This window comes from Camelus dromedarius, chromosome 9 (genome assembly GCF_036321535.1).
Source record: "Camelus dromedarius isolate mCamDro1 chromosome 9, mCamDro1.pat, whole genome shotgun sequence".
Classification (NCBI taxonomy): domain Eukaryota; kingdom Metazoa; phylum Chordata; class Mammalia; order Artiodactyla; family Camelidae; genus Camelus; species Camelus dromedarius.
The window spans coordinates 69,304,544-69,326,434 of NC_087444.1; the positions used below are offsets into that span (position 1 = coordinate 69,304,544).

Genomic DNA, 21,891 nt, shown 5'->3' on the forward strand with positions numbered 1-21,891 from the left:
GGCAGGCTCAGGGCGGGCAGGTTCATTCACTGGCATCACTGAGCTGCTACTCTGGTGCCTGGCTCTGTGCAGGGGACGCAGCGGTGGCCAAGACAGCTCAGTTCCTCCCCTTTCAGAGTGGATGCAACACGTATTCATTAAATGATAATCTAACTGTATTGGTATTATCTGGTTGAATCTTGTCCCTGCCACTTGCCAGTCATGTGACTTTAGGCCAGTGACTGCACTTCCCCAGGCCAGTCTCTCCATCTGTCAGATGGAGAGGATCTAGTACCTTCCTTATGAAGCTGGAGGATTTGATGAATTAACAGGGGTAAAGGGATTGGCGCAAATAACCAGTCTTAGAGGCATTTGCTTTTTGTTTTTAATCAGAACAGGTTGGGGAGGTGTCCGGCCCAAAGGCTGAGGAATGTTCCCTGAGGAAGGAGCCAGGATAGAGAAATTTCAGAGCTATCTTTAGCAGAAGCTCCAAGGGGAACAGAACACTCTAGGGACCTGAAAGGCCAGTATCGCTGGCTGGTGGCAGAAAGTGTGAGAAGGAACAGCCTGGGGTGAGGGAGGTGAGCTGGGGCTGGGAGTTTAATCCCTATCCTGCCAGAAGTGGCAAGGCTGCTGGCAGCTTCTCCGGAGGGGAGTGGTGAGACCTTGGTTTGCCTTTTTAATGGCTTCCCAGCTCCATGTGAACAGACACTGGGAGGCAGCAAGGTGTCCAGTGAGGAGGCTCTTGCAGAGAGAAGGCAGTGGTTTAGAAGGTGGTGGTCACTGGTGAGAAACAGGTGGAAGCAACACTGACATGGGTTGGACAAGGTCTGGGGACTGAGCTAATCAGTCTCTTCTGTGTAGATGGAGCCTGTCTGGCTCCTGGCTGTAACCCCAGCCCACAGAGTATGTGGGTGGTGGGCTTCGGGGAGGGGGAGTTGGGGTGATGCCCAAGAATGGGACTGGATGGATTCAGGGGGACCCTGTAAGAAGGAGCTCTGGTTGAAGGTCCTCAGAGATCCAGCCCAACCCTCGGGCTGTGGCACAGGGGGAGGAGCGGGGGCGCTCTGCAAACACGTCAAAGCTGGGCTGTGGCCAGGTCCTGTCACCCTGGTTCGGGGCTGCAGCAGGCTAGTGGCTGGAGTCCTGTGGTCTGAGGAGCAGGGCCTGGCCGCAGAGGCCGGCCTGCAGCCCGCCAGCGGGCACCACATACTCCCGGCCATCGGCGGCCCGCGAGGGCGAGAAGTCCGTCAGCTGCAGGTTGCTGTCCCGGACTTGGTCGTAGTCCCACAGCTGGTAGTGCCAACTCTTGCCCTGCTTGGAGAGAAGGTAGACGGCTCCTGGGGAGCCTTCCTCTGGCACGGATGGTGGCTGGTGGGGCATGCCGGGCTCTGGGTGGAACAGGCCTGGCAGCTCGGGGTCCTCCGCGTAGCCGAGGCCAGGCACAGCCTGCACACCCAGCAGGACCCCTGGGAGGAGAAGGGGAGGCTGTGAGTAGGAGTTGAGCACTGATGAGGTGCTGGTCGCCCAGCCTCGATCACCCCATTGTCATGCAGAAGTCAGCAGGGGTCAGCAGGCAGAGAGCCGGCTGGATTTGGACCCAAGGTGTTGGGTTCCGAGAGCTGCAGGCATTTTACATCCTGCCTCTACAGCCTGTCAGCACAGGGAGGTGGCAGGGCGGCACTGAACAGAGGAAACACTGTGACCCATTGGCCTCCAGGTGTCCAGGAGGGCGCTGCTCAGAGAGGCGCCCTCAAAGTCAGACAGCCATGCACACAAGGGGGCCTCCATCCAGGCCACCTGATGTGCCAATCTGGCCTTCTTTCAGGCAGATGGAAAGATGACGATGGCAATCATAGCTAATGCTTATTGGGACGTGTGACATACCAGGTACCATTCAAACAGTTTTACTTCCTCTGCCAATGAGATGGGTACTATTGTCACCAGGATTTCCAGATAGGAAAATGGAGGCCCTGGAAGTGGCTGGACCAAGCCTGCAGCTCAGACTGTTTGACTCCTGTCCTCGTTCTGAGTTCCTGTCTGTGGGAAGCCCAACTGGCAGACACTGAGGCACCTGCTGCCAGCCAGGCCCCCTCTAAGGACCCTATGGGGATAGAGATGGCCCAACCCTGGTTCCTGCCTCGAGACCAGTGAGGAGGTGAGACTGTGAGGAGGGATGACTGGGCTGGGGAGATCCTGGGTGAGGGCACAGGATATGGGAGGGGGCACCCACCTGTGCTCACTGCCCAGTGGGCCTTGTGGCCCTTCCGCTGACATGGCTCGTGGTTGAAGTCCTCATCGTAGCTGGCACTGGGGTTAAGACCAAAGCTGTGGTGTGGCCCTGGGACCCACCCTTCTCCATCCCTGCCCAGCTCCCATCCCAGCTGCAGGATACGGGATTAGCAGGGGATGTCCGGCGACAAGGTGCTGTAGGACATGGTCTCTGTTAGGACCACCCAGGCCACCACAGAGCACCTCTGCCTGGCAGCCCAGTGCCTCCTGGGCCAGCCTGCCCATGTCAGCCACTGCAGGGACAGAACAGACAGAGAAAGAGGGATCACCGTGGGCCTGGCAGCATGCCAAAGGCTTTCTGGAATCAGTGCCCATAACCTTCACCTTGACCATCACCTCTCTGTACAAATGTAGGAAGTGAGGCATAGAGAGGGTAAGCTGCTTGTCCATGGCCACACAGCAGACAGTGGCAGAGATGGGCTGGGAACCCAAGCAGCCTGGCTCCAGAGTCCACCTCGTAACACTCTGCTCTACTGGATGGGGAAGGGCCCAGAGAATGGAACAAAGGCCCCTCATGCACCTGGTATGTCCCAGCCAACCTCTCCAGTCCCTTCCTGCAGAACACCTGGCTTGAGACCCTTCCACACTCAACTTACCAGAGAACATCTCCCCTTGGGCCGTGTAACCCCTCTCCATGGCCACCTGCACCACTCTCTCCAGGGGTATGTCGCTGTGGGGTGCCAGGAGGGTGCCTGCCATCCACAAGGCCACTAGCCCGCACCTGGGGAGAGACAGGCCCAGCCCCTCAACCCGTAAGTCGTGTCTTTCCTGGGCCCCCTCTGCCCTGGAAGCTGGAGTGTGGGGGACAGGTCTGATGCCCTAGGGGAGCTCCCCTCTCCTCTCCCAGGCCGAGTAGGGAAAGACATCACCTGGGCTTCCAGGAGGAAGAGAGATGATGGACCAGATTCGTTTGTTCACTTGCTCCTTCGTTCCAAATGTTTACTGCATGTGCACCCTGACCTGTAAGTTCCCCTCTCCCTCCCCTCCTCCTCCTCTCACCTTCTCCCCAGGTTGCCTGGGATGAACCAACTCTTCCCACCCTCCTGGGTCAATCCTCACAGAGCCTGGCAAGGGCAGAGGCTCAGAACCACGGCCTGCCAAAGGGCTGGGGTCCTGGATCAGGGCACGTACTGAGGGCCTTCTTGGATGAGGGAGGGCACGTCAGCACAGAAGAGGATCCACTGCAGGTCACTTCTGAAACTGAATCAGAGCCACACTTAGGTCATGCGGGAACCAGCTCCTAGAGTCCCCGCACTGAGGTCTGGCTCGAAGTGGTGGGATCGAGGGACGGTGAAGGGGAGGAACACGGGCTTGGCTGTCCTGAGGCCTGAAGACACCTTAGCTGGGTCAGACTCCCTTCACCCCTGATGAGACACTTCCCCTCTGCAGCCTCAGCTTCCTCATCTGCTCAGTGGGAATCATTCTTCCGCCTGCTCTTTCTCTCAGTTACTGATGGGGCAAAGAGCAGTTGTGCAAAAGCCGCAACTAGCAGCCAGGGAGATTTATTTATTAGAGGAAATTTCTTGAAGGGCTGTCTCTACATCATTGATGAAAAGCTTAATCCATAGTCAATCTAAGAAGGGAAATTTTTATTCAAGCCAACCTGGGGACTATAACTCAGGACTATAACTCCCACCATTAGAGGTCAAAGCAGTTACATAAATTTTTGAGACGAAGGGTTAGTTACATGTCAAATGGCATATTACTGACAGTTTACTCAATCCAGATCTGTAAGTACAAAGCAAGCTGTGGGTCATAGGTCATTGTGGCCCCTTACAAGGTCAAGGAAGGTTGTTTAAAAAAAGAAAAGAGAAAAAGAACAAAAAAAAGAACAAAGGTTGTCTCCCCTAAGAGTTGTGATCCTTGATGAGATTAAGAAAGAATGTTCTTCCCTAAGGAGGTTTGGTTAATGCAGATGTACAATATACACTAAACGGGAGGGAGGAGGCCCAAAAGGGAAAACAAAAACTTTATGTTTAAATTTTTCTGTTTACCATAAAATAGGAATTTTATTTCATCAATATCCAAACTCTGGAAATTTTTCCCCCTCAAGCCAGTTTCTCAGGCAGTTAGACAGCGTTGAAATCTCTTCACTCAGCCTTGAGCAAAACCAAGTAACATTTGCTCCAGGCCTAAGCCATCACCTTGACAGAGTCCTTACAGGTCAGCCCAGCCCCTCCTTAGGGAGGCCACTCAGAACGTTCTGGTGACCCCAATCCTTCTCCCACCTCCCACCCTCCCAGGGCTCAGGAGGTGTAGAGTAAGTTGCTTATACTCTATTTCAAGGCCGGTGAAAGAGCAAGGCCTGGGGGGGGGGCACCCTCCTGATGAGAGGAGACCATATCATGGCCCAGTGGCCAAAAGCCTGGAGCCTGGCCGCCATGCCAGAGTTGAAACTGGGCCCTTCCTCTTCTAAGCACTGTGGCTAAGTGACTTTATCTCTGTGAGCCTCAGTTACTTCATCTGGAAAATGGAATAATAGTTCCTGTCTCATGGAATCGTTGAGAAGATTAAATAAATTAGTAAGTAAAAACACTCAGAGCAGCGCCTGGCACATGGTAGATGGGCAGTAATGGGTGGCGGTTATCTGCATTATGTTTGTCTTACTATGGTTGGGCCGTTTAGTGCAGATTTCAACTTGTCTAGAGGGCTGGAAGTTTCTTCTGAGTCTGGGCAGGTCACTTCTCTCTCTGCCCTTCAGCCCCAACCCAGGTCTAGCTCCCCACCTGTCCTGCCTCGCTTTCTGGGTGTCCCAGCTTCCTCCTGGCCCCCTAGACTCCAGTCCCTCACCTCCACTCCTCAAAGGTAGCCTTTCTTCCTCCCCAGAAGGGCACAAGGCCCTTCCACAGCTCCCAGGGCCCTCAGGACAGTCCACCTGCCTTCACACGGCCCCTCCGATGCCCCGTGTGGTCTGCCCACCTGGGAAACCCCACGTTTGCCACCTCCTTGGTCCTGTTAAAGAAATATTTGCAGGTCCTTGAAAAGAACATCTCTTCATTTCACTCTGGGCCTGGGCACAAGCTGTTTCCTCTCACCACACACCCCTGCAACTTGAACAGCACTCAAGGGTCCTCTCCACCCTCTCCAGGCAGGCCCCACTGACTCTCAACCCGCTGGGCTCCCTCCTCACAGCTCTGACCACTCTGGGTGGTCACTGCCTGGTGAAGGGAGGGATCTGTTTCTCCCACTGGCCTAGATGCTTATGAGGGCAGGATCTTTCTTCATTGTTGAAGGTACACCGGCACTGAAGGGGTCTAAGTAGGGGGCTGTAGCAGTCAGGCCCTCTGACCTTGAGGAAATAAGAAACCCCAAGAGGAGATGGCTGAAGTGATCTGGGAACAGGTGGTTTGGTGTGACCCCAGGTGGGGGCATGGGGACCCTACCGGTCCTTGTGCAGCTTCAGGAGCCTCTGGACGTCCTCTCTGCCCCTGGGGACCCGGCCGTCCTTCTCCAAGGCCTCCTTCAGGAGCTGGCTCTTCTCCAGGCCGAAGACATGAGGGGGCGCAAACACCTTGGCAGGGGGTGGAGGCGGCATTGGGGGTGGTGGGGGAATAGGGGTCTGGATGCTCGAGGAAGAGGGTGGAAAAGTTAAATCTCGGAGATCTGGGGGTAGGGGAGGAGGTGGAATGATGGGGGCCTGGGGTGCAGGGGCTCTTGGTGGCTCTAAGGGAGGAGAGCATGGAGAAATCATTTTGGGGTTTGTGACTTGGACTGGAAGGTCGAGAATAGAAGGATCCTCCAAAATGTGTTGGTCTAGGGATGGGGATTCTGAAGGTTTTGGAGCTGAGTTCCAGAATCTGCGCGCTGAGCAGTGGGACCGAAAAAACCGGGGCTAAAATTTGGAACTTTGGGAGCAGGGATTGAGGCTAACTCAAATCATAAGAAATCTTAGGGTTAACGGGGTCCTTTAATCTGGAACCAGATATGCGGTTGGAGATGAGTTGCAAGGTTCAAGGAGCGAGGAGTTAACTTCTTATCTCGGGCTAGATTTGGCAACTTGGAGTTGAATTTCAGGACATAAAGGCTTAGACCTGGGGTGAGACGCCTAAAGTTCGGAATTCAGGGTCCCAGAAGTAAAGACTAGGGGAATTTGGGATAGATTCCCCCCTCATATCCCAGACCCGACTTTGGAACCTTACAGCTGACCTTTTAGTCAGAGGTCAAAAGGTCACCTCGCACGGAAAATAGCCTAGTTGTGGAGAAAAGTCCTGAAATCAGAGGGAACAGGAAGAGTCTCGTGGGTTGGGGAAGGCTCAGAGATCGGAGCTCGTTGGGAGCCACGATACGGCTGGAACTGGGAACAGAGTGGGAAATTAAACGCGTCTCCGGGTCCCGCAAAATGGCGGACGAAGCGCATGACCTTTCCCAAATCCCGTGGTAAGACACGAAACTCGTGTCCGCCCCTTTAGCGACCACGTGACAGAGAACTCGAAACAGTGGGGGAGAGGCGGAGCTACCAAAGAACTGCCTCCGGGGAGACTGCTGAGAGAGCCGCGTCCGGATTGGCAAGAAGCGCGTGAGGGGGCGCGGCCTTCACTGATTGGCCCGTAGCCCCGAGAGTCGCAGAAGGCGTAGGGCTTGCAGGAGTGGGCGGAGCTTCTCCTGAGGCGGGAACCTAAGTGTCATTTTGATTGGCAAGATCTGGGTCCGGGAGCAAGACTTACTCTGATTGGCTAAGCTACCGGGTTTCCACGCGGGGATTGGCTTGTAGAAAGAAAAAGGCGGGACCAGGAGAGGAAGTTTTTCTGGTCGGCACTCAGCAACACAGCGGAGGGCGCTTACGGGTGCTGCGACTCTGTCGGTGAGTATTCTTAGGCGCAGGCGACCGTCGGCGCCAGGCGGGCGGAGTTCTTGGCGCCCGGGTCTTCCCGCGCCTTGTGTGGGGGAATCATCTTACCGTTGTGCCAGGCCAGGGCGCCGTGAAGTCGTGCCTCCTTTCTTAACGCGTTCTTACATCCGGGCCTTCTGTCCTGGGCCGCCCTTTGAGCGCGTGGGCCAGTGGGAATCGCCCCCTAGGATGCTCCGCCTACTGAGTCGCGTAGAGCATTCTGGGACTAGTAGTAAACCTCTCGAGAGTTCCCTCACCACGCGGAAAGAAGTGGTCTCCTGCGTTTGCTTTGTTTTCTGAGCTGTGCTTCCCTCTTCCCTTCTCCTGCCTTACCCGGCTTCCTCTTGTAAGGAAGATCCTTTAGCAACCCTCACTGGGACAAGGATTTGGAGAAACCTAGGGCTGAGGTTACTTTTTTCATTCTTTCAGTCCTACCTCAGCAACTCACTCCATGGCAGTTCCCGAGACCCGCCCCAACCACACTATTTATATCAACAATCTCAACGAGAAGATCAAGAAGGATGGTGAGTTCTCGGGGTGGTCCGGACTCCAGGCTATCCCGCACGAGCCGGCCCCCGTCTTCTGTACCCAGCATTCACTTTTCCTCAGTCTTTTCCAGCCAAATTGTTAGAGTTAACCCCTCGGCGTTTGCACATGCTGCTTCCTCTCTTTTTAACACTTCCTCAGTTCATCTTACACTCTGCTCATTAACCTGGTTACTGTTCCTCATCCTTCAAGGTTTCAGCTCACCGGACCCCTTCTCTAGGAAGCCTGCCCCCTCCCCTTTCCACTCAGGTGCCAGCCTCTGACTTCCCATGACCCTGGACATCCCCCTTCAAACCTTGGTCGTTCTGGGCTGTCATGGGGCTCTTTCCTGGCCTGTGAGCTCCATGTGGGTAAGAACTGAAACTGTCTTGTTCACTATCATGTTCTCAGAGATCGGTCCACAATGCAAATGTTTCACAGAAGTGAATAGTGATGGCTAACACTACCAGGCGCTAATATATGAATCTTGATTTCATTAAGTTTCACAACAGCCCTGCAGGAAGAACGTATTCCCATTTCTCAAATTAGGATACTGAGACTCGGGTGATACTGTTTGCCCAAGGTCACACACCAAGGAAAAGTGGTTGAGGCCACCAGCATGGAATTCTACTTAAGAACTCGATTCTTGACATCAGATATACTTGTCCATTTAATTCTTGAGCAAGTTATACTTTTATTGAACCTCATCTACTGGGCAGAATCATAACATGGTCTTTGCATGGATGTTATGGGGATTATATTAGCTAAACTTCTGTGCAGCTTCTTTTTCTGGTGCCCAGCAGGTAGTAAGAGTGGGGTAAGTGCTAGTTCTTACTATCACCTCAAGAAAATTGTCAGGAGAACCAGAGGAGCTTGCTGGGATTAAGCTTGAGGTTACTGATAAAGTTGTTATTGAAGATAACAAGCTACGTAAGTCCCTCATACTCTTTTAGGGTATCATATCCAGCCAGTATTCTGTGGACCTAGGGACACATTGGCAACTGAGACCAGTCCTGGTCCTGCCTTCATGGAGCCACGGTCCAGTGGGAGTGACAGATGTGCTACCAGACAGCGATATCCCAGAGTAGCCAGGGCCGTGGTTGAGGAAGCACAGGCCGAGTGGTCAGGGCTGGGATTGGGCATCTAGAAAGAGGTATTCATTCAGTTTCATAGAAGAGGAGACATTTTGGAAAAGCTTTCCAGGTAGAGGAAGCAGTATTTGTGTTATGGTGAGGGAAGAGAGAGTTCCTAACCTGGACCAGCATGTGCAAATGTCTAGGGGCAACAGTCTATGGAATTCTGGGAACGAGTAGTTTTGTGTGCCTTAGACTTAGAAGCCTGTGCCTCATGGAGAGCCTTCCAGTGAGCAGTGCATTCTGGCTCATGGGGCCTGTGGACTGGGTAAGGTGTTGGACTTTGTCCTGAGGGTGTTGGGGAGCCAGGCAAGGGACAGAATCAGTTGTGAAAGATCTTCCCAGCTGTGGAGGGTGAACTTGAATGGGCCAGAGAGGAGACTGGGGAGAGGTCCAAAGTCCAAGGTCCAGGGGAATGACTCAGGGCCAAACTGAGTTCATGGGGATGGTGGATGGCGACAAAAACCAGAACTGTCATCAGACTTTTTGGCTATTTCCTTCCCTTTTTACCCCATCCCCCCACCACACCCCTTTTTCCTCCTACTGTCTCTTTCACCAAGCATTTTCAGTTCACATATCGTCTTTGCATAAGATTGGTATCCTTTTCTGGCTGTCAGATGTGGCAGACCGTTTGCTAGTGAGGTATGGTGGTACTGGGTTCAGATGGACTTGGGTCCTGGTCCCGGTGCCAGCTCTGCAGGGTCTTCCCAGTGCCCTTGGGACCCTCCTCCTTGGCAGTGATAAATCCTCTGAGAGCCTCTTTCCATGTTAGTAACATTGGGACATTTATCATTGCTACCTCATGGAGTGGTTGTGAGAATTTGGTGAAGTTAATGTCCGTAAATCACTTGATGGTATCTTTATTTGTGCAGATGTTTTTGCAGGTTTGTGTGCTGGTGACTGCGCTGCTCCAGGGAATACTGTGGTAGACAAATTGGACAGGCTCGTAGCTCTTCAGAAGGAGAGCTAAACAAGTAAACAAACATGATGTCAGGAGGTGGGAAATGGCCATGAAGGAAAAGCAAGGAGGGTCCCAGGCTGGAGGGGAGAGTGATACTAGATGTTTATTTAAACAGGGTGGTCAGGCAAGGCCTCAGGTCACAACATTTCCACTGAGCCCTGGGTGACTGAAGGAGGCAGCCATGTACACCTTGGGAGAAAGGTGCTCCTGGCGGAGTAGTAAGTAGCTCCTGGTAGTGCAGAGGTCCTGAAGCAGAGTCGGTGTGATGGGCCTGAAAAAGGACTGGGAAGCCAATGTGGCTGGAGATACAGGAGTGCAGGTGGAGTGTGGGGAGAGATGAGGTTGGAGAAGTTGGCCCAGGGCCACATCACACAGGCCGATGTCAAGGTGCTAGAGAAGATGAAAAGAGGTGCTCCCATTTACTGTACATTGGCCACGTGTCCTTTGTGTGTGTGTGACTCGTGTTCCTTGTGCAGCAGCGTTGTTGGGTATATCCTGTTACTGTTGACCTCTTACAGAGGAGCACACACACTGAATGCTTGGCTGCTGCTGGGATTGCTGACCAACAGCATGCTGGGTACTCTTGTCAGTTGCCTGATGTTTCCCTTCTGGGCTGCATTTCCTCTGAGCAATGGAGCTCCAGCCTCAGAACATGGTACCAAGGCCTCTAGTCACCCATGGGTCTTTCCTTCCCCCACTGCAGAGCTGAAGAAGTCCCTGTACGCCATCTTCTCCCAGTTTGGCCAGATCCTGGATATCCTGGTATCACGAAGCCTGAAGATGAGAGGCCAGGCCTTTGTTATCTTCAAGGAGGTCAGCAGCGCCACCAACGCCCTGCGCTCCATGCAGGGTTTCCCCTTCTACGACAAGCCCATGGTGAGCACTGTGTGTAGAGGAGTGGGTGTGCGTACCCGGGTAAAGTGCTATTGCCAGCTGGTTGGGACTAGGCTTCCTGTCACCTGTGGTCCGGGCTCTAAAGGATGGGAGTTTCTCTTGAGTATGTGCTGCCGAAGCGAGCACAGAATGGGAGCTTCTCTTGCTGTTCCTTAGCATTCACTGTTCCCTGTACTGGGGTGTGGGGACACACAGTGACCAAGGGAACCCCCAGCTCTGCCCTCTCAGACCCACAGTCCTGTCGGAGAGACATGGCTGTCTCCAGATGGTAATGACCGAGACCGGTCAGGGCTGGGACTGGGGAAGTGCACAGGGCTGGGGGAGCTTAGGGGAGGCATCTCACCCAGGGTGGGAATTTGCAGCAAAGGCTTTCTGGATGAGTAAGACTCGAAGGAGAAGAGTAGCTGGGGGAGGGGGTGGGGAAGACAGTGGACTAAGGCCTGGAGATAAGCAAGAGCATATGTAATTGAGGAAGTGAGTCAAGTTCATTTTGCTGGGGTGAAGGACGGGAGGTGGTGAGGAGGGCCTGGCTGGAGAGCAGATCAAGTCAGGTTAAGGAGCTAGAGTTTGTCCTGAAAGTGGACTTAATTCTAAGGGTGCTGGGGAGCCATGGGAGGGTTTAGGGAGATGCCTGTGGCTGTCGTGTAGGATGGATGAAAGGGAGATTAGGATTCAGTTGTGGAGGTGAGGCTGGAGGGTTGGGCCAGGACCAGGGCAGGGGCCATGGGTTGGGAGGAAAGGGATTGCAGAGGTTCGGGAGGCCAGGTGGATGGCCACGGGGACTGCTGTCTAGGAGGTGAGGTGTGGCTTGAAGTCCCTGCCCTGGACTAGAGTTCCTGTCATATCACTGGCAGACATCTTTGGTTCTTTGGGCTTTTTCCCTCGTCCCTCAATCAGTTTTCCAGTTTCACCCGATTGGAATATGCCTCCCTGAACCCGTTCCCTTGGGGAGGTGACAGCAGGTGTCAGAGCTTGCGGGTCCGAGGCAGGTCACTTCATGTGGAGGACACTGGCCCAGGGGTGGCAGGGCAGCCTGGAGCACGCACCTCCATTGGGAGAGGGCCGCTCTCCAACTCCGGCCTGTGGTCGCCTCTGGGTGTGCGAGCCCACAGTTGCCACATCTGCCATTGCTTTTCTGGAGCAGCTAGAAATTCGCTTTTGAGGACTAAAAACCATAAATCTTTTTGTCTTGACCCTCCCCTGCTTTTCTCCGAAGTTGGACCATAGGAAGCAGTGAAGCCCTGTGGACTCTTGTCAGGGCATTCTGTCACCTCTACCTTCAAAACATCCACTCCCCTGCCTCCCACCTGGTCCCAGCCACCACCCTCTCTCATCAGGATGGTGGCAGCGGCCTGCCCACTGGCCTCCCTGCTCGACTCCTGCTCCTCTTCTCCATCCCATGGCCGCAGCGCTTCTTGGGAGATGCCAATGAGAGGGCGTCACTCCCCTGCTTATGACACTCCACGGCTCCTGGCTTTCTCAGGAAAAGAGTCATTCCCAAGGTCCCCTGTTGCCTCTGTGACCTTGTCTCTTCCTTCCTCATCCACATCGGTCTCCTTGCTGTGGCTTGAATCCCCGCTGCACTCGTTCGCTCTCTGATGACCGCTACCTTTGCTAGAGCGCTCTCTCCCTAGATGTCTGCATTGCCCGCCTTCCCCAGTGTCACTTCACCGAGCCCTTTCCCGACCACACTCTAAAACTTTCAGTTCTTCTCAACACTTCTGTAGTTCACTTTTTAATGTCATTTGTCATACCTTCCCCAGTGAACAAGCTCTGGGAGGGTGGGGTCTTCTGTTTGATTTACTCCTTGCTGGACACCCAAGGCACAGATAGGTGCTAGGTAAACTGCTAAATGAATGAGATTTCGCCTGAAGATTCAGTTCTCTTGTGTGATTGAAAGGCCCCCTGCATAGAGTTAGTGTCCTGGCCTTGTTTTCTTGCTTCTGCCTTGGGCCTGATTCTCAGGGCTGTCCGATCTTCCCTTCAGAGTCCCAGCAACCACTTACTGAGCGCTTGCTACATGCCAGACACTGTCTGGAGGCTTAACTCATTTAGTCCTTGCAATCATCCATTGAAGTGGAAAATCACTCAATCCCCGTTTTACAGATGAAGGCACTGAAACCAAGTAATTTCTGTGACATTGCTCACCAAGCCCGTAAAGGTCTGATTTTGCATCCAGGTGGTTTGGCTCTGAAGCTCACTCACCTCAACCCTTCTGCTCTCTGCTTGGCAGCGCATTCAGTATGCCAAGACCGACTCAGATATCATCGCCAAGATGAAGGGCACATTCGTGGAGCGGGACCGCAAGCGGGAGAAGAGGAAGCCCAAGAGCCAGGAGACCCCAGCTGCCAAGAAGGCTGTGCAGGGCGGGGCGGCTGCCCCCGTAGTAGGTGCTGTCCAGGGGCCTGTCCCGGTAAGCCAGGGCCCAGAGATGTGGCCCCCTCACCATCAGGCCTTCCTCAACCACATGGCCTGGCTTGGGGGCAGGGTGAGGAGGGGTCTCCCCTTGGGGATTCAGAGGACTCCTCCACCTCAACCCCTTCCATTTTCTTATGAGAATTATGTGCGTGTCTGGGGGGTTGAGCACCTGGATGATGGTATCTCCACTGGGAAATGTCTCTCCATGCCTGCCTATTTCTCAGGATCTTCTTTCTCTGTGTCTCAGTCTCTTTTCTTTCTCTCCTTGACTTTGACTTTGCTGTCCATGTCTTTTAGGTCAATGTGTATGTAGAAAATCCAGACGAAGCTACCAATCGACTGTTAGGATTAAAAAGTGAATTTAATTTAGCAAGGTTGCCAGATATAAAATCAACATGGAAAAATTCAGTTTTATTTCCATACGTTAGCAACAAACAATCAGTCTTCAAATTGAAAAGTAGCTCCAAGGAGTAAATTCAACAAGAGGTGTGTAAGACCACCCACCGGAGCTCTAGAACGTTGCTGGGAGAAATTGGAGATGTTCCTAGCAAATGGATGGGAAGACTTACTGCTAAGATGTTGGTTCTCTCCAAGTTGGTTTAAAATTCAACACAATTCCAATCAAAATCCAAACGAATTTATGAGGACACTGACAGGCTGTCAGTAAATGTCTGGAAAGGCAAAAGAAGGCAGACGAGAGCAAAGCGGGGGCCTGCTATATAGTAATCAAGATGGTGCGGTGTTGGCATAAGGCTGGGAAGATGGACCAGTGGGGCAGAATAGTCCAGAAACGTCCACACGTGTATGTGATCACTCCATGTATAATCAAGATACCACTGCAGTCCAGCGGTGAAAGGACTTTTTCCCCTAGTAAATGATACTGAAACAATTGGATATATGTAAGAAAAAAAGTTAACACTACCTTTACTATATGTAAGTTAATTTGAGATGAATCATGGACCTTAATGTGACAGCTACAGCAATATTTTCTAGAAAACAGGAAAATGTCTTCATGACCTTGGTGGGGCATGAAGAGTGGAAACATCCTGTTTTCTAAACCGGATACAGAAAGCACAAAGTACTAAAGCTGGATGAATTGGACCCACGCTTTAGGTCTCCAAACCTCCTTGTGGGCCTTCTGATGGGTGGTGCTCTGTTTGTGTGACCTCACACTTTGGCATCAGCGATAGTGTCTGGGTTACATTTGAGCTTCCCCACTCTTCTCCTCTCCTCTCTTCTGTGCCCACCTTTCTGTCCACCTTTGACTCTAGGTGTGATTCCAGCTCTGGCAGCCCCTGTCTCCCCTGGGTGCACGTGCTCTGTGCCATCGGGCCAGCTCCTTTCTGCACTTGCCCACACCCACCGTCCCTGTCCATCTCTGCCTTCCACTGTCTGTTCTCTGGATCTGTCTCTTTTTCCGTAAAGTTTATTTTTAGAATCAGGAGTACAGCATGCTTATTATGGTGTTTATCTCCACCACTTTCCGTTGACAGTGTTCTTATTTTTTTCCTAGACTTTTTACCTGCGTATATGTCTGTGAACAACGTTAGGCCATTCTGACCAACTTTTATATATATATAAAAAAAAATTTTTTTTTAACTCTTTCTGATTGAATGTCCCCTGTGAACTTAGGTCTGTTTTGTTCCATCCACCTCTCTTTGGGTGCCTTTTTTGCCTTTTCCAAGTCTGGATCTTTCTCCCTGTGTCTCTCAAACCATGAGTTTCCTGGAACAGCCTTTACTCCTCTCAGTTTCCTACTGACAGTGAAAGCACACCCCGTCCCACCTGCCTGCGCCCATCTCAGTCCTGCTCTCCCTGTCCCGCAGGGCATGCCGCCGATGACCCAGGCACCCCGCATCATGCACCACATGCCAGGGCAGCCTCCCTACATGCCGCCCCCTGGCATGATACCGCCTCCCGGCCTCGCACCTGGCCAGATCCCACCGGGGGCCATGCCTCCACAGCAGCTCATGCCCGGGCAGATGCCACCTGCCCAGCCTGTAAGTGTCTGGTCCTCCTGGGGTCTCATGCAGTCAGAATACAGGAATGGAAAGGGGCCGGTGGGGGCACTGTTTTAGGTTGTGTGTGCCTGGCAGGCCTCCCTGAGGGGGTGCTCTCGGAGAATGAGGATGTAGCAGTGGGGTCAGGCACCGGGACAGAGGAATTAGTGTGTTTGCTGGAGCAGCTTTGGAAGGTCAAGGGGAGGCTGGAGCAGGGATGGGCTGCACCTGGGTTCATTCAGTGAACTCCTGAGCACCCGTTTATGGGCACAGCAGTGCTCTCTGTGGCTTACGGTCTAGTGGAGGGTGAGGCGGGGTAGACAGGCAACAGCATAGGGTATGTCAGGTGACGGGTTAGAAGGATTCAAGCAGGGTTGGGGCCGGAGAGCAGGAGGGCCGTAGATCCCCCACCAGACTCATGGGCTCTCATCTCCCGCACAGCTTTCAGAAAATCCACCAAATCACATCTTGTTCCTCACCAACCTGCCGGAAGAGACCAACGAGCTCATGCTTTCCATGCTTTTCAACCAGTAAGTAGGGCCTGTGGCTGGGCAGGAGCTGGGGGGGGGTGATGGCCAGGAGGTGGCACCGTGGAGACGGGCCTCAGAATTTTGCTGGCGGAGCCCTGAGCCTGCTTAGGCTTTGCAAGCGAGACAGCAGCTACAGGTGTAAAAGGAGGAAGAGGCCGGGCCCACAGCAGCAGGGAAGGGTGGTGATGAGGCTGGAGGTCAGCAGTAGCCAGGGCGTGCGAGCCGTCCTCCACCTTCGTGAGGGTGGGGCGGGGGGCCATGCTCTGGGCCTCATCTTTCCAGTGTCTGGATTAGACAAAGGCAAGGTGTGAGTAAAACAGCAGTGAGATGTCACCGAGCGCTGGCTAGGCTGGCAGAAGTCAGCCCGTTTGTTGCAAGCGTGGGCGGTGGGGATGCTTGACCCCTCGTGCCCTGCGGATGGGATGCAGAGCCCTGGGCCATGGGGTAGGGTAACTGTCCTCTGTTTAGTGATATACTCACCTGGTGGCTCTGCTCTGACTGGATATCCTACAGAAATTCTTAACAAGAGTTCCAAGGGGCTGTAGCTGGGGTGTTTTCTCACGGTATGTGGGGAGTTGGAGGCAGCCTGGGAGAAGGGAGGGGTCAGATGCAGATGCTGTTGGGGGAGGGAAATAGCTGAGTGGTAGAGTGCATGCTTGGCATGCATGAGGTCCTGGGTTCAATCCCCAGTACCTCCATTTAAAAAAAAAATGCAGACGCTCAAAAAGGCATGCTGCTCAGCAATTAGAGGGAACGGGAAGGGTGGCATGATAGTTCTTGATGCTCCTACCGAGAGGAAATTTTGAAAAACTGAGTAAAAGAAAAATATTACCACATAATGTACCACATCCACAGAACAATGTGTATTTTTTAAGAATACTGATGGAAAAAAATGATAGCCAGGAAACATGGGGATGGTTGCCTAATGGGGAAGGAAGTAGGGAATGAGAAGAGGGAAACGAAAGAAACAGCAGATCATACAAGTCAGGGTAATGGTTATTTCTGGAGCCGAAGTGGGTGGGTTGTGACTGGGGAAGGATGTGGGGGGAGGGGCAGTGTTCTGTCTCTTGACCTTAGTTATGGCTGCAGGTGTGTTCATGTTAAAATTTGTCATTATATGATACGTTTACATTGTGCATACTTGTTTATGTTAGAATTTATCAACGTAGTGTCATACATTTTGGGTTGGATAATTCTTTGTTATTGGGGCTGTCCTCTGCTTCATAGGGTGTTTAGCAACATTCCTGGCCCCTACCCACCAAATGTTAGGCTAAAATGTTAGAGGGAAGTGCCCAGTCTGGATCCCTGAGGTCTCTCCCTTTCCCTCAGGTTCCCTGGCTTCAAGGAGGTCCGCCTGGTCCCCGGGCGGCACGACATCGCCTTCGTGGAGTTTGACAATGAAGTGCAGGCAGGGGCCGCTCGTGACGCCCTGCAGGGCTTCAAGATCACCCAGAACAATGCCATGAAGATCTCCTTTGCCAAGAAGTAGCACCCTGTTCCCATGCCTGCCCCTGCCCCCTGTCCTGGGGCCACCCCTCCCTCCCTCGGCTCAGTCCCCTGAAGGTAAGTCCCCCTCGGGGGCCTTGGAGCCGTGTGTGAGTGAATGGTCGCCACACAGCATTGTACCCAGAGTCTGTCCCCAGACATTGCACCTGGCGCTGTTAGGCTGGAATTAAAGTGTTTTTTGAGGTTTGTTTTTTCACAAACATTTGTTGTTTTGATTTTCTTGTCCTCTGTGTTTCCCTTCTCTGCACATGAGAATATTCTGGGTGTTTGGGGATTGCAACCTTGGGAAAATACACAGAATAGTGTAACAACATTGTCGAAACTAAAATCACTTACTACTTTGGCAGATTTCTATTTTACCTCAATCAACATTCAGGGCAGGAAATTGAAACTCAGGCTGCCAGGTACTGTTGGGCAGGTTCTGTACTGCACAAGGATGCCACCTTTCATGGCTCACCGTTCACTCTGTAGATTTGTATGTTTACTCCAATCATTTTCTAACGTGATAGAGTGTTAAGGAAGAGGTTTTTCTTCAGTGTTTTCTACACAAAAATGCCTTCTGTCCTACGAAGGGTCCCACAGAAACCACTCTCAGTACTTCAGGAAGAAAGAGAAGGGAAATGGGTGTGCATGAAGTCACGGGAAGGGTAGTAGGAATGGCAGCTTGGGTTGGAGACACTTGGTCCACAGATCGTTTCTACTGTCCAAGTTTGCAGCCTAGAGCTGCAGTCTGTAGAGTTCAGCGCGATGTCACTGCTGCTACTAGGAGTGCCCCAGCTGACGTGATCACACAGGGGGAGGGCCCTTGACCAGGTGCTGGTGCCAGAAAGGTGGCCGCCTCACACACGGCTGCTCTCCCTTGCCGGCCAACCTCCAACCAGGAGCTTCAGGCAGGTGGGTGAACCCAATTCTCTGGTGCCCTAGCTGTGGGGGGTTCTAGGAAGTGTGGTTTCTGGCTGGACAGTCATGTCCCAGCTGAAGCTGTGGATAAGAAGGGGAGGTTGAACAGGGGGACCTTAGCAATCTGTCACACACCTGACCTGGAAAGTTTTAAATTGACTCAAAAAATAAAAAATAAAAAAAATATATATATAGCTTAAAACCCATTGTCATACCATATAGATGGGAAAATGAGATCACTTGCCAGAAGCAGAAAATTAACCACAAAAATAAATACAGAGAGACTGTTAAATTCTCTGGATATTTTTTTGAGTGTGCCAAGACTCAAGCCCCAGCTCTGCTCTCTCCGTTAAAAGCGAACATCAGTGTTTGACACACTGAAGACTTGTGGCACCAAACTCACACTCTTGTAGGATCTGAAAGACTGAAAGGGGAAGAGGGCGATCGCTGCCTTCCCTAAAAGGCACAGTGTTCTTGCAGACGGCGCGAGGGAACACTAGCAGCCACGGGTTTATGGGTCGCACCTAGTTTCTACTGTCCGCCTGGGGGTGCTCCCCGGCTGCTGCCCTCACAGGCGATTGATGTCCGCACTCTGAGCTTCATTTTCTTCCTGCGTAAAGAAGAATCTTTGTTAATACTGTGGTGTTTTTGTACTCGCTACTCCAGCCTACAAGCCTTTCCCCCCACCCCCTTACCCTCCCCCAACCCCTGTGCCAGGCATTTAGCAAGCACTTAATAAGTTCAGCAAATAACTTGCCAAGCCCCTACTATGTGCTAAATACTGTCCTTGGCATAGGATATGCAGTGTGAATGAAATAGACAAGCTATTTTCAACTGCTGTGTTCTGATACAAACAACTGACGATGGGGTGGTGGAGCTGGGGACCAGTAACCGGGGTGGTCACGGGAAGCCCCTCTGAGGAGGTGACATTTGAGGAGAGCTGTTGATACTCTTGTACTTGGTGCTGGGTGTTGAGCATGTAGATGTGGCTTAGGCCCCATCTTTGCTAGAGATGATTTCCCCATCCCAAGCCTGTGTGTGTTCCTCCACTTCCCCCTGAACTAAAAAAAAGTTTGGACTTGGAGCCAGTGTGAGAATGCTTCTGAGGGAAGAGGTGGCTGTTGAGGCATGTGGATCTCTTTGAAGCACAGTTTTAGAGATGAGACTTGAGTTCAGATCCTGCCACTCTGACCTTGGGCACCTTACTGAGCTCCAAGCTCAGTAGTGCTGGGTGTGGACCTGGAACCAAACCTGGCCCCACCGCTTCCCACCTTGGACACATTCCTTAAGGCTCTACACTTCCATTTCCACATAAAAGCGTGTTTTGATAGCCCCCTTTGAAGGGGAGGCAGACTATACATTTGAGCTAATAAAATAAAGATACGTGTGGTGAATGCTCTATAAATAACCACTGGGATAGTAAACAATAGAGTTTTATTTTTCCTATTTTAAAGAGAAGAAAGGTGAGGCTCTGAGAGGAGACATAACTTAGCCTGGGTCACCCAATCAGGAAGTGGCTTATGAGGATAAGTAGCAATTGTGGCAGGACATTGCCTAGCTTGAGGCCCAACATACAATACTCCGCTTGGGAACTGGGGTTATTCCTGGCAATCAAAGGGCTGCCTTGTTCTCCTGCCCCTCAGCACAGGAAATTCCAAGGTGGTTTTCCATACTGGCTTCTTTCGTTCTGTCTAGGGGGACAGCAAAGGGGCTCAGGTCCCCAAGCTGACTCAAGAAAGATGGAATTGAATATCTTAACTTGCCCGACTGGGCCTCTCTGATTGCTGAGGGGGTGGCTGTCACTTGGAGTGGCCTGGGCTGCCTGGGGCCTATCTGAGCATTTCCTAGTGTTGGCTCTCCTCACCCTGTCCTTAAAATGGTTCTGGCTGTGTAGCAGCCTCTAGGTGGTGTGGGTAAAATTTGGGACTGGTTTAAGGCGGGGACAAGAACACAGGTTTCCTTGTGTTGTTGGAGAGGGAGGGCAGGAGGAAACGAGACCCCATTCCTCTCTTGGTCACTCTCTTGCTCAGAGTCCATGATGGCTTGGTCCCTGGTGTTTCTTGGTATCATCTTTCTGTCTGCCTTCCCGGGGCCTAGTGTCGGGGGCCACCTAATGCCCAAGCTGGCTGACAGGAAGCTGTGTGCTGATGAGGAATGCAGCCGTAAGAGCTGGGGGTTGGAGGGCTTGGGGCTTGGGTTGCCAGTCTGTGCGGATGGGGCTGTCATTCCCCTTTATTCCTTCCCTAGACCCCATCTCCATGGCTGTGGCCCTTCAGGACTACGTGGCCCCCGACTGCCGTTTCCTGACCATACACAGGGGCCAAGTCGTGTATGTCTTCTCCAAGCTGAAGGGCCGAGGGCGGCTCTTCTGGGGAGGCAGTGTGAGTCTTGGGAGAACAGAAGAGGAAAGGGTGTGGGGCTGGGGTGGGTGCACCCTAATTTTTCACCTAAGGGGAAAATGTGAGGGGGGTGAACTGAAATAGAGTTTGTAGGGGGCGGGGAGCTTTTGTTATCTACTCAATTTTTACTTTGTTGAGCAATTATTACGGCATCTACTATAGTGCCAAACTGTTCTAGACACTGAAGGTAAAACAAAAATGACCCCTTTTACTCTAATGGAAGGAGACAAGCCATCAAAAAAAAAAAAGTCAAGTATGTGCTGCTTGGAGAATTAATATAAAGTGACTGGGTGACTAATTAGCAAGGGGTTGTCAAGGAGGACCTTCTAGCAGGTGACTTGAAGCTGAGATTTGAATGACAAAGATGGAGCCAGCTAGTGTAGATCAGGGAGAAAAGAGTGCAGAGGTTTGTAGCAGGAGTGAGCTTGGCATCTTCCCAGACCCTGGCTTTTAACTCCTCTTCCCCAGGTTCAGGGAGATTACTATGGAGACCTAGCTGCTCGCCTGGGCTATTTCCCCAGTAGCATTGTACGCGAAGACCAGACCCTGAAACGTGGCAAAATCGATGTGAAGACGGATGTGAGTGTCTTGGGGGCTGGCACGGATGTGGAGGGAGGACCCTTGGGTTGTGGTGATGGGCAAAGATGCTCCTACCCTTGGCTCCCCGGCATACTAGCTGTGTGCTCGGGGACAAATTTCCTGCCTTTTCTTACCTGTAAAATGGGGAATGATTTCTAAGTCCTAGTCCAATTAACAGGTGAAAAAATTAGAGGGCTCTAGGCTAATTTGTATAGCACTTGTGTGGCCAAACCTGGCGGCTGCAGCATTTGCTAAAACCACTAGATCCTTTGTGGTGTGACCGCTGGTTTTCTTCCCACTGTTTCCCCTTTCTCTCTTTCAGAAATGGGATTTCTACTGCCAGTGAGAGCCTACCGCTGTCCCTGCTGTTTTTTTTTTTTTCCCCTCTCCGGCTTTATGCAAATACACCAGTCAAGTGCAAACTGTGGGTCTCTGTGGTCTTTGTGGTGGGGATCTAGAAAGGAAACGTTTCCCCAGGTTTCTGAATCTAGCCAATCACCCCACTGACTGTAGTAACGTCAATGGTTGCTAAGCAGTTTCACGTACTAAAAGCTCTTTGCTCCAAGCTGGGTACCATAGGTGGGCACCTAGGCTTAGATATCACAAGCAAATGAGAAGGGGGAATAACCTAAACAGCCAAATTGGGGGATTGTAGTGTCCTCTTTAGACCAATAAGAGAACTATTGAACTATTGGCAGTGAGTCAGTCGGATCATGAGGAAGACAAAAAATGCAGAGGAGAGGTTTTTCTAGGTTTTCTTACAAGATTATCTGCAAAGGGAGGTGGGAGGTTAACTTGGGTATCATCCCAATTTCATCCTTCCTGCCTTTGAGAGCTGTACTCTCCAGCCCAAGATCACTCCTCTTCGAGGCTCTTTCTGTCAGTCCTACCCTCTTCTCTGCATCCGTATGCCCGCCCCCAACTTAGCTCCTACCCAATCTGGAACC

General features: G+C 52.1%; 3 protein-coding genes across 13 annotated transcripts; 2 read left to right on the forward strand and 1 right to left on the reverse strand.

The window, feature by feature from the left end:
- Positions 1-346: 346 nt before the first annotated feature.
- On the reverse strand, positions 347-7,252 carry ACTMAP (actin maturation protease). Of its 9 annotated transcripts, none has more exons than XM_031458741.2 (7): positions 7,169-7,252; positions 5,655-5,782; positions 3,403-3,471; positions 2,868-2,992; positions 2,375-2,504; positions 2,213-2,283; positions 347-1,448 (listed from the first exon to the last, which is right to left on the reverse strand). In XM_031458741.2, exons 4-7 carry the CDS (start codon positions 2,968-2,970, stop codon positions 1,111-1,113), a joined length of 642 nt encoding a protein of 213 aa, XP_031314601.1. In that variant the 5' UTR covers positions 2,971-2,992; positions 3,403-3,471; positions 5,655-5,782; positions 7,169-7,252; the 3' UTR covers positions 347-1,110. The 9 variants fall into 9 exon arrangements, with proteins under 9 accessions (XP_031314601.1, XP_064345412.1, XP_064345411.1 ...); XM_064489342.1 differs by having other exon boundaries at positions 5,655-5,830; positions 7,169-7,245; XM_064489341.1 differs by having other exon boundaries at positions 5,655-5,837; positions 7,169-7,245.
- On the forward strand, positions 6,980-20,345 carry SNRPA (small nuclear ribonucleoprotein polypeptide A). Of its 3 annotated transcripts, XR_837551.3 has the most exons (8): positions 6,980-7,072; positions 7,529-7,623; positions 10,422-10,594; positions 12,846-13,025; positions 14,857-15,030; positions 15,472-15,560; positions 16,890-17,123; positions 20,214-20,345. XR_837551.3 is itself a non-coding variant. In XM_010985219.3 (7 exons), the coding sequence occupies exons 2-7, from the start codon at positions 7,551-7,553 to the stop codon at positions 17,047-17,049; spliced, it is 849 nt and encodes a 282-aa protein (XP_010983521.1). In that variant the 5' UTR covers positions 6,980-7,072; positions 7,529-7,550; the 3' UTR covers positions 17,050-17,266. The 3 variants fall into 3 exon arrangements, 2 of the variants coding, with proteins under 2 accessions (XP_010983521.1, XP_010983522.1); XM_010985219.3 differs by lacking the exon at positions 20,214-20,345 and having other exon boundaries at positions 16,890-17,266; XM_010985220.3 differs by lacking the exons at positions 6,980-7,072; positions 20,214-20,345 and adding an exon at positions 7,329-7,445 and having other exon boundaries at positions 16,890-17,266.
- On the forward strand, positions 18,661-21,366 carry MIA (MIA SH3 domain containing). Its single transcript, XM_064489344.1, has 4 exons — positions 18,661-20,128; positions 20,214-20,347; positions 20,834-20,944; positions 21,267-21,366. The coding sequence occupies exons 1-4, from the start codon at positions 20,002-20,004 to the stop codon at positions 21,288-21,290; spliced, it is 396 nt and encodes a 131-aa protein (XP_064345414.1). The 5' UTR covers positions 18,661-20,001; the 3' UTR covers positions 21,291-21,366.
- Positions 21,367-21,891: the final 525 nt, after the last annotated feature.

What these genes read in the sequence shown, in the direction of transcription:
- ACTMAP (XM_010985222.3), bottom strand. Translation starts at nt 5,962, where the DNA reads ATGATTTCTCCATGCTCTCCTCCCTTAGAGCCACCAAGAGCCCCTGCA. An exon ending in CCAAGGGGAGATGTTCTCTG is followed by an intron (nt 2,505 to 2,867) that starts GTAAGTTGAGTG and finishes CTGTCCCTGCAG; the next exon opens with TGGCTGACATGGGCAGGCTG. An exon ending in GGACATCCCCTGCTAATCCC is followed by an intron (nt 2,284 to 2,374) that starts GTATCCTGCAGC and finishes CCCCAGTGCCAG; the next exon opens with CTACGATGAGGACTTCAACC.
- MIA (XM_064489344.1), top strand. Translation starts at nt 20,002, where the DNA reads ATGATGGCTTGGTCCCTGGTGTTTCTTGGTATCATCTTTCTGTCTGCC. An exon ending in GGCTCTTCTGGGGAGGCAGT is followed by an intron (nt 20,348 to 20,833) that starts GTGAGTCTTGGG and finishes CCTCTTCCCCAG; the next exon opens with GTTCAGGGAGATTACTATGG. An exon ending in AAATCGATGTGAAGACGGAT is followed by an intron (nt 20,945 to 21,266) that starts GTGAGTGTCTTG and finishes TCTCTCTTTCAG; the next exon opens with AAATGGGATTTCTACTGCCA.
- SNRPA (XM_010985219.3), top strand. Translation starts at nt 7,551, where the DNA reads ATGGCAGTTCCCGAGACCCGCCCCAACCACACTATTTATATCAACAAT. An exon ending in CGAGAAGATCAAGAAGGATG is followed by an intron (nt 7,624 to 10,421) that starts GTGAGTTCTCGG and finishes CCCCCACTGCAG; the next exon opens with AGCTGAAGAAGTCCCTGTAC. An exon ending in AGATGCCACCTGCCCAGCCT is followed by an intron (nt 15,031 to 15,471) that starts GTAAGTGTCTGG and finishes TCTCCCGCACAG; the next exon opens with CTTTCAGAAAATCCACCAAA.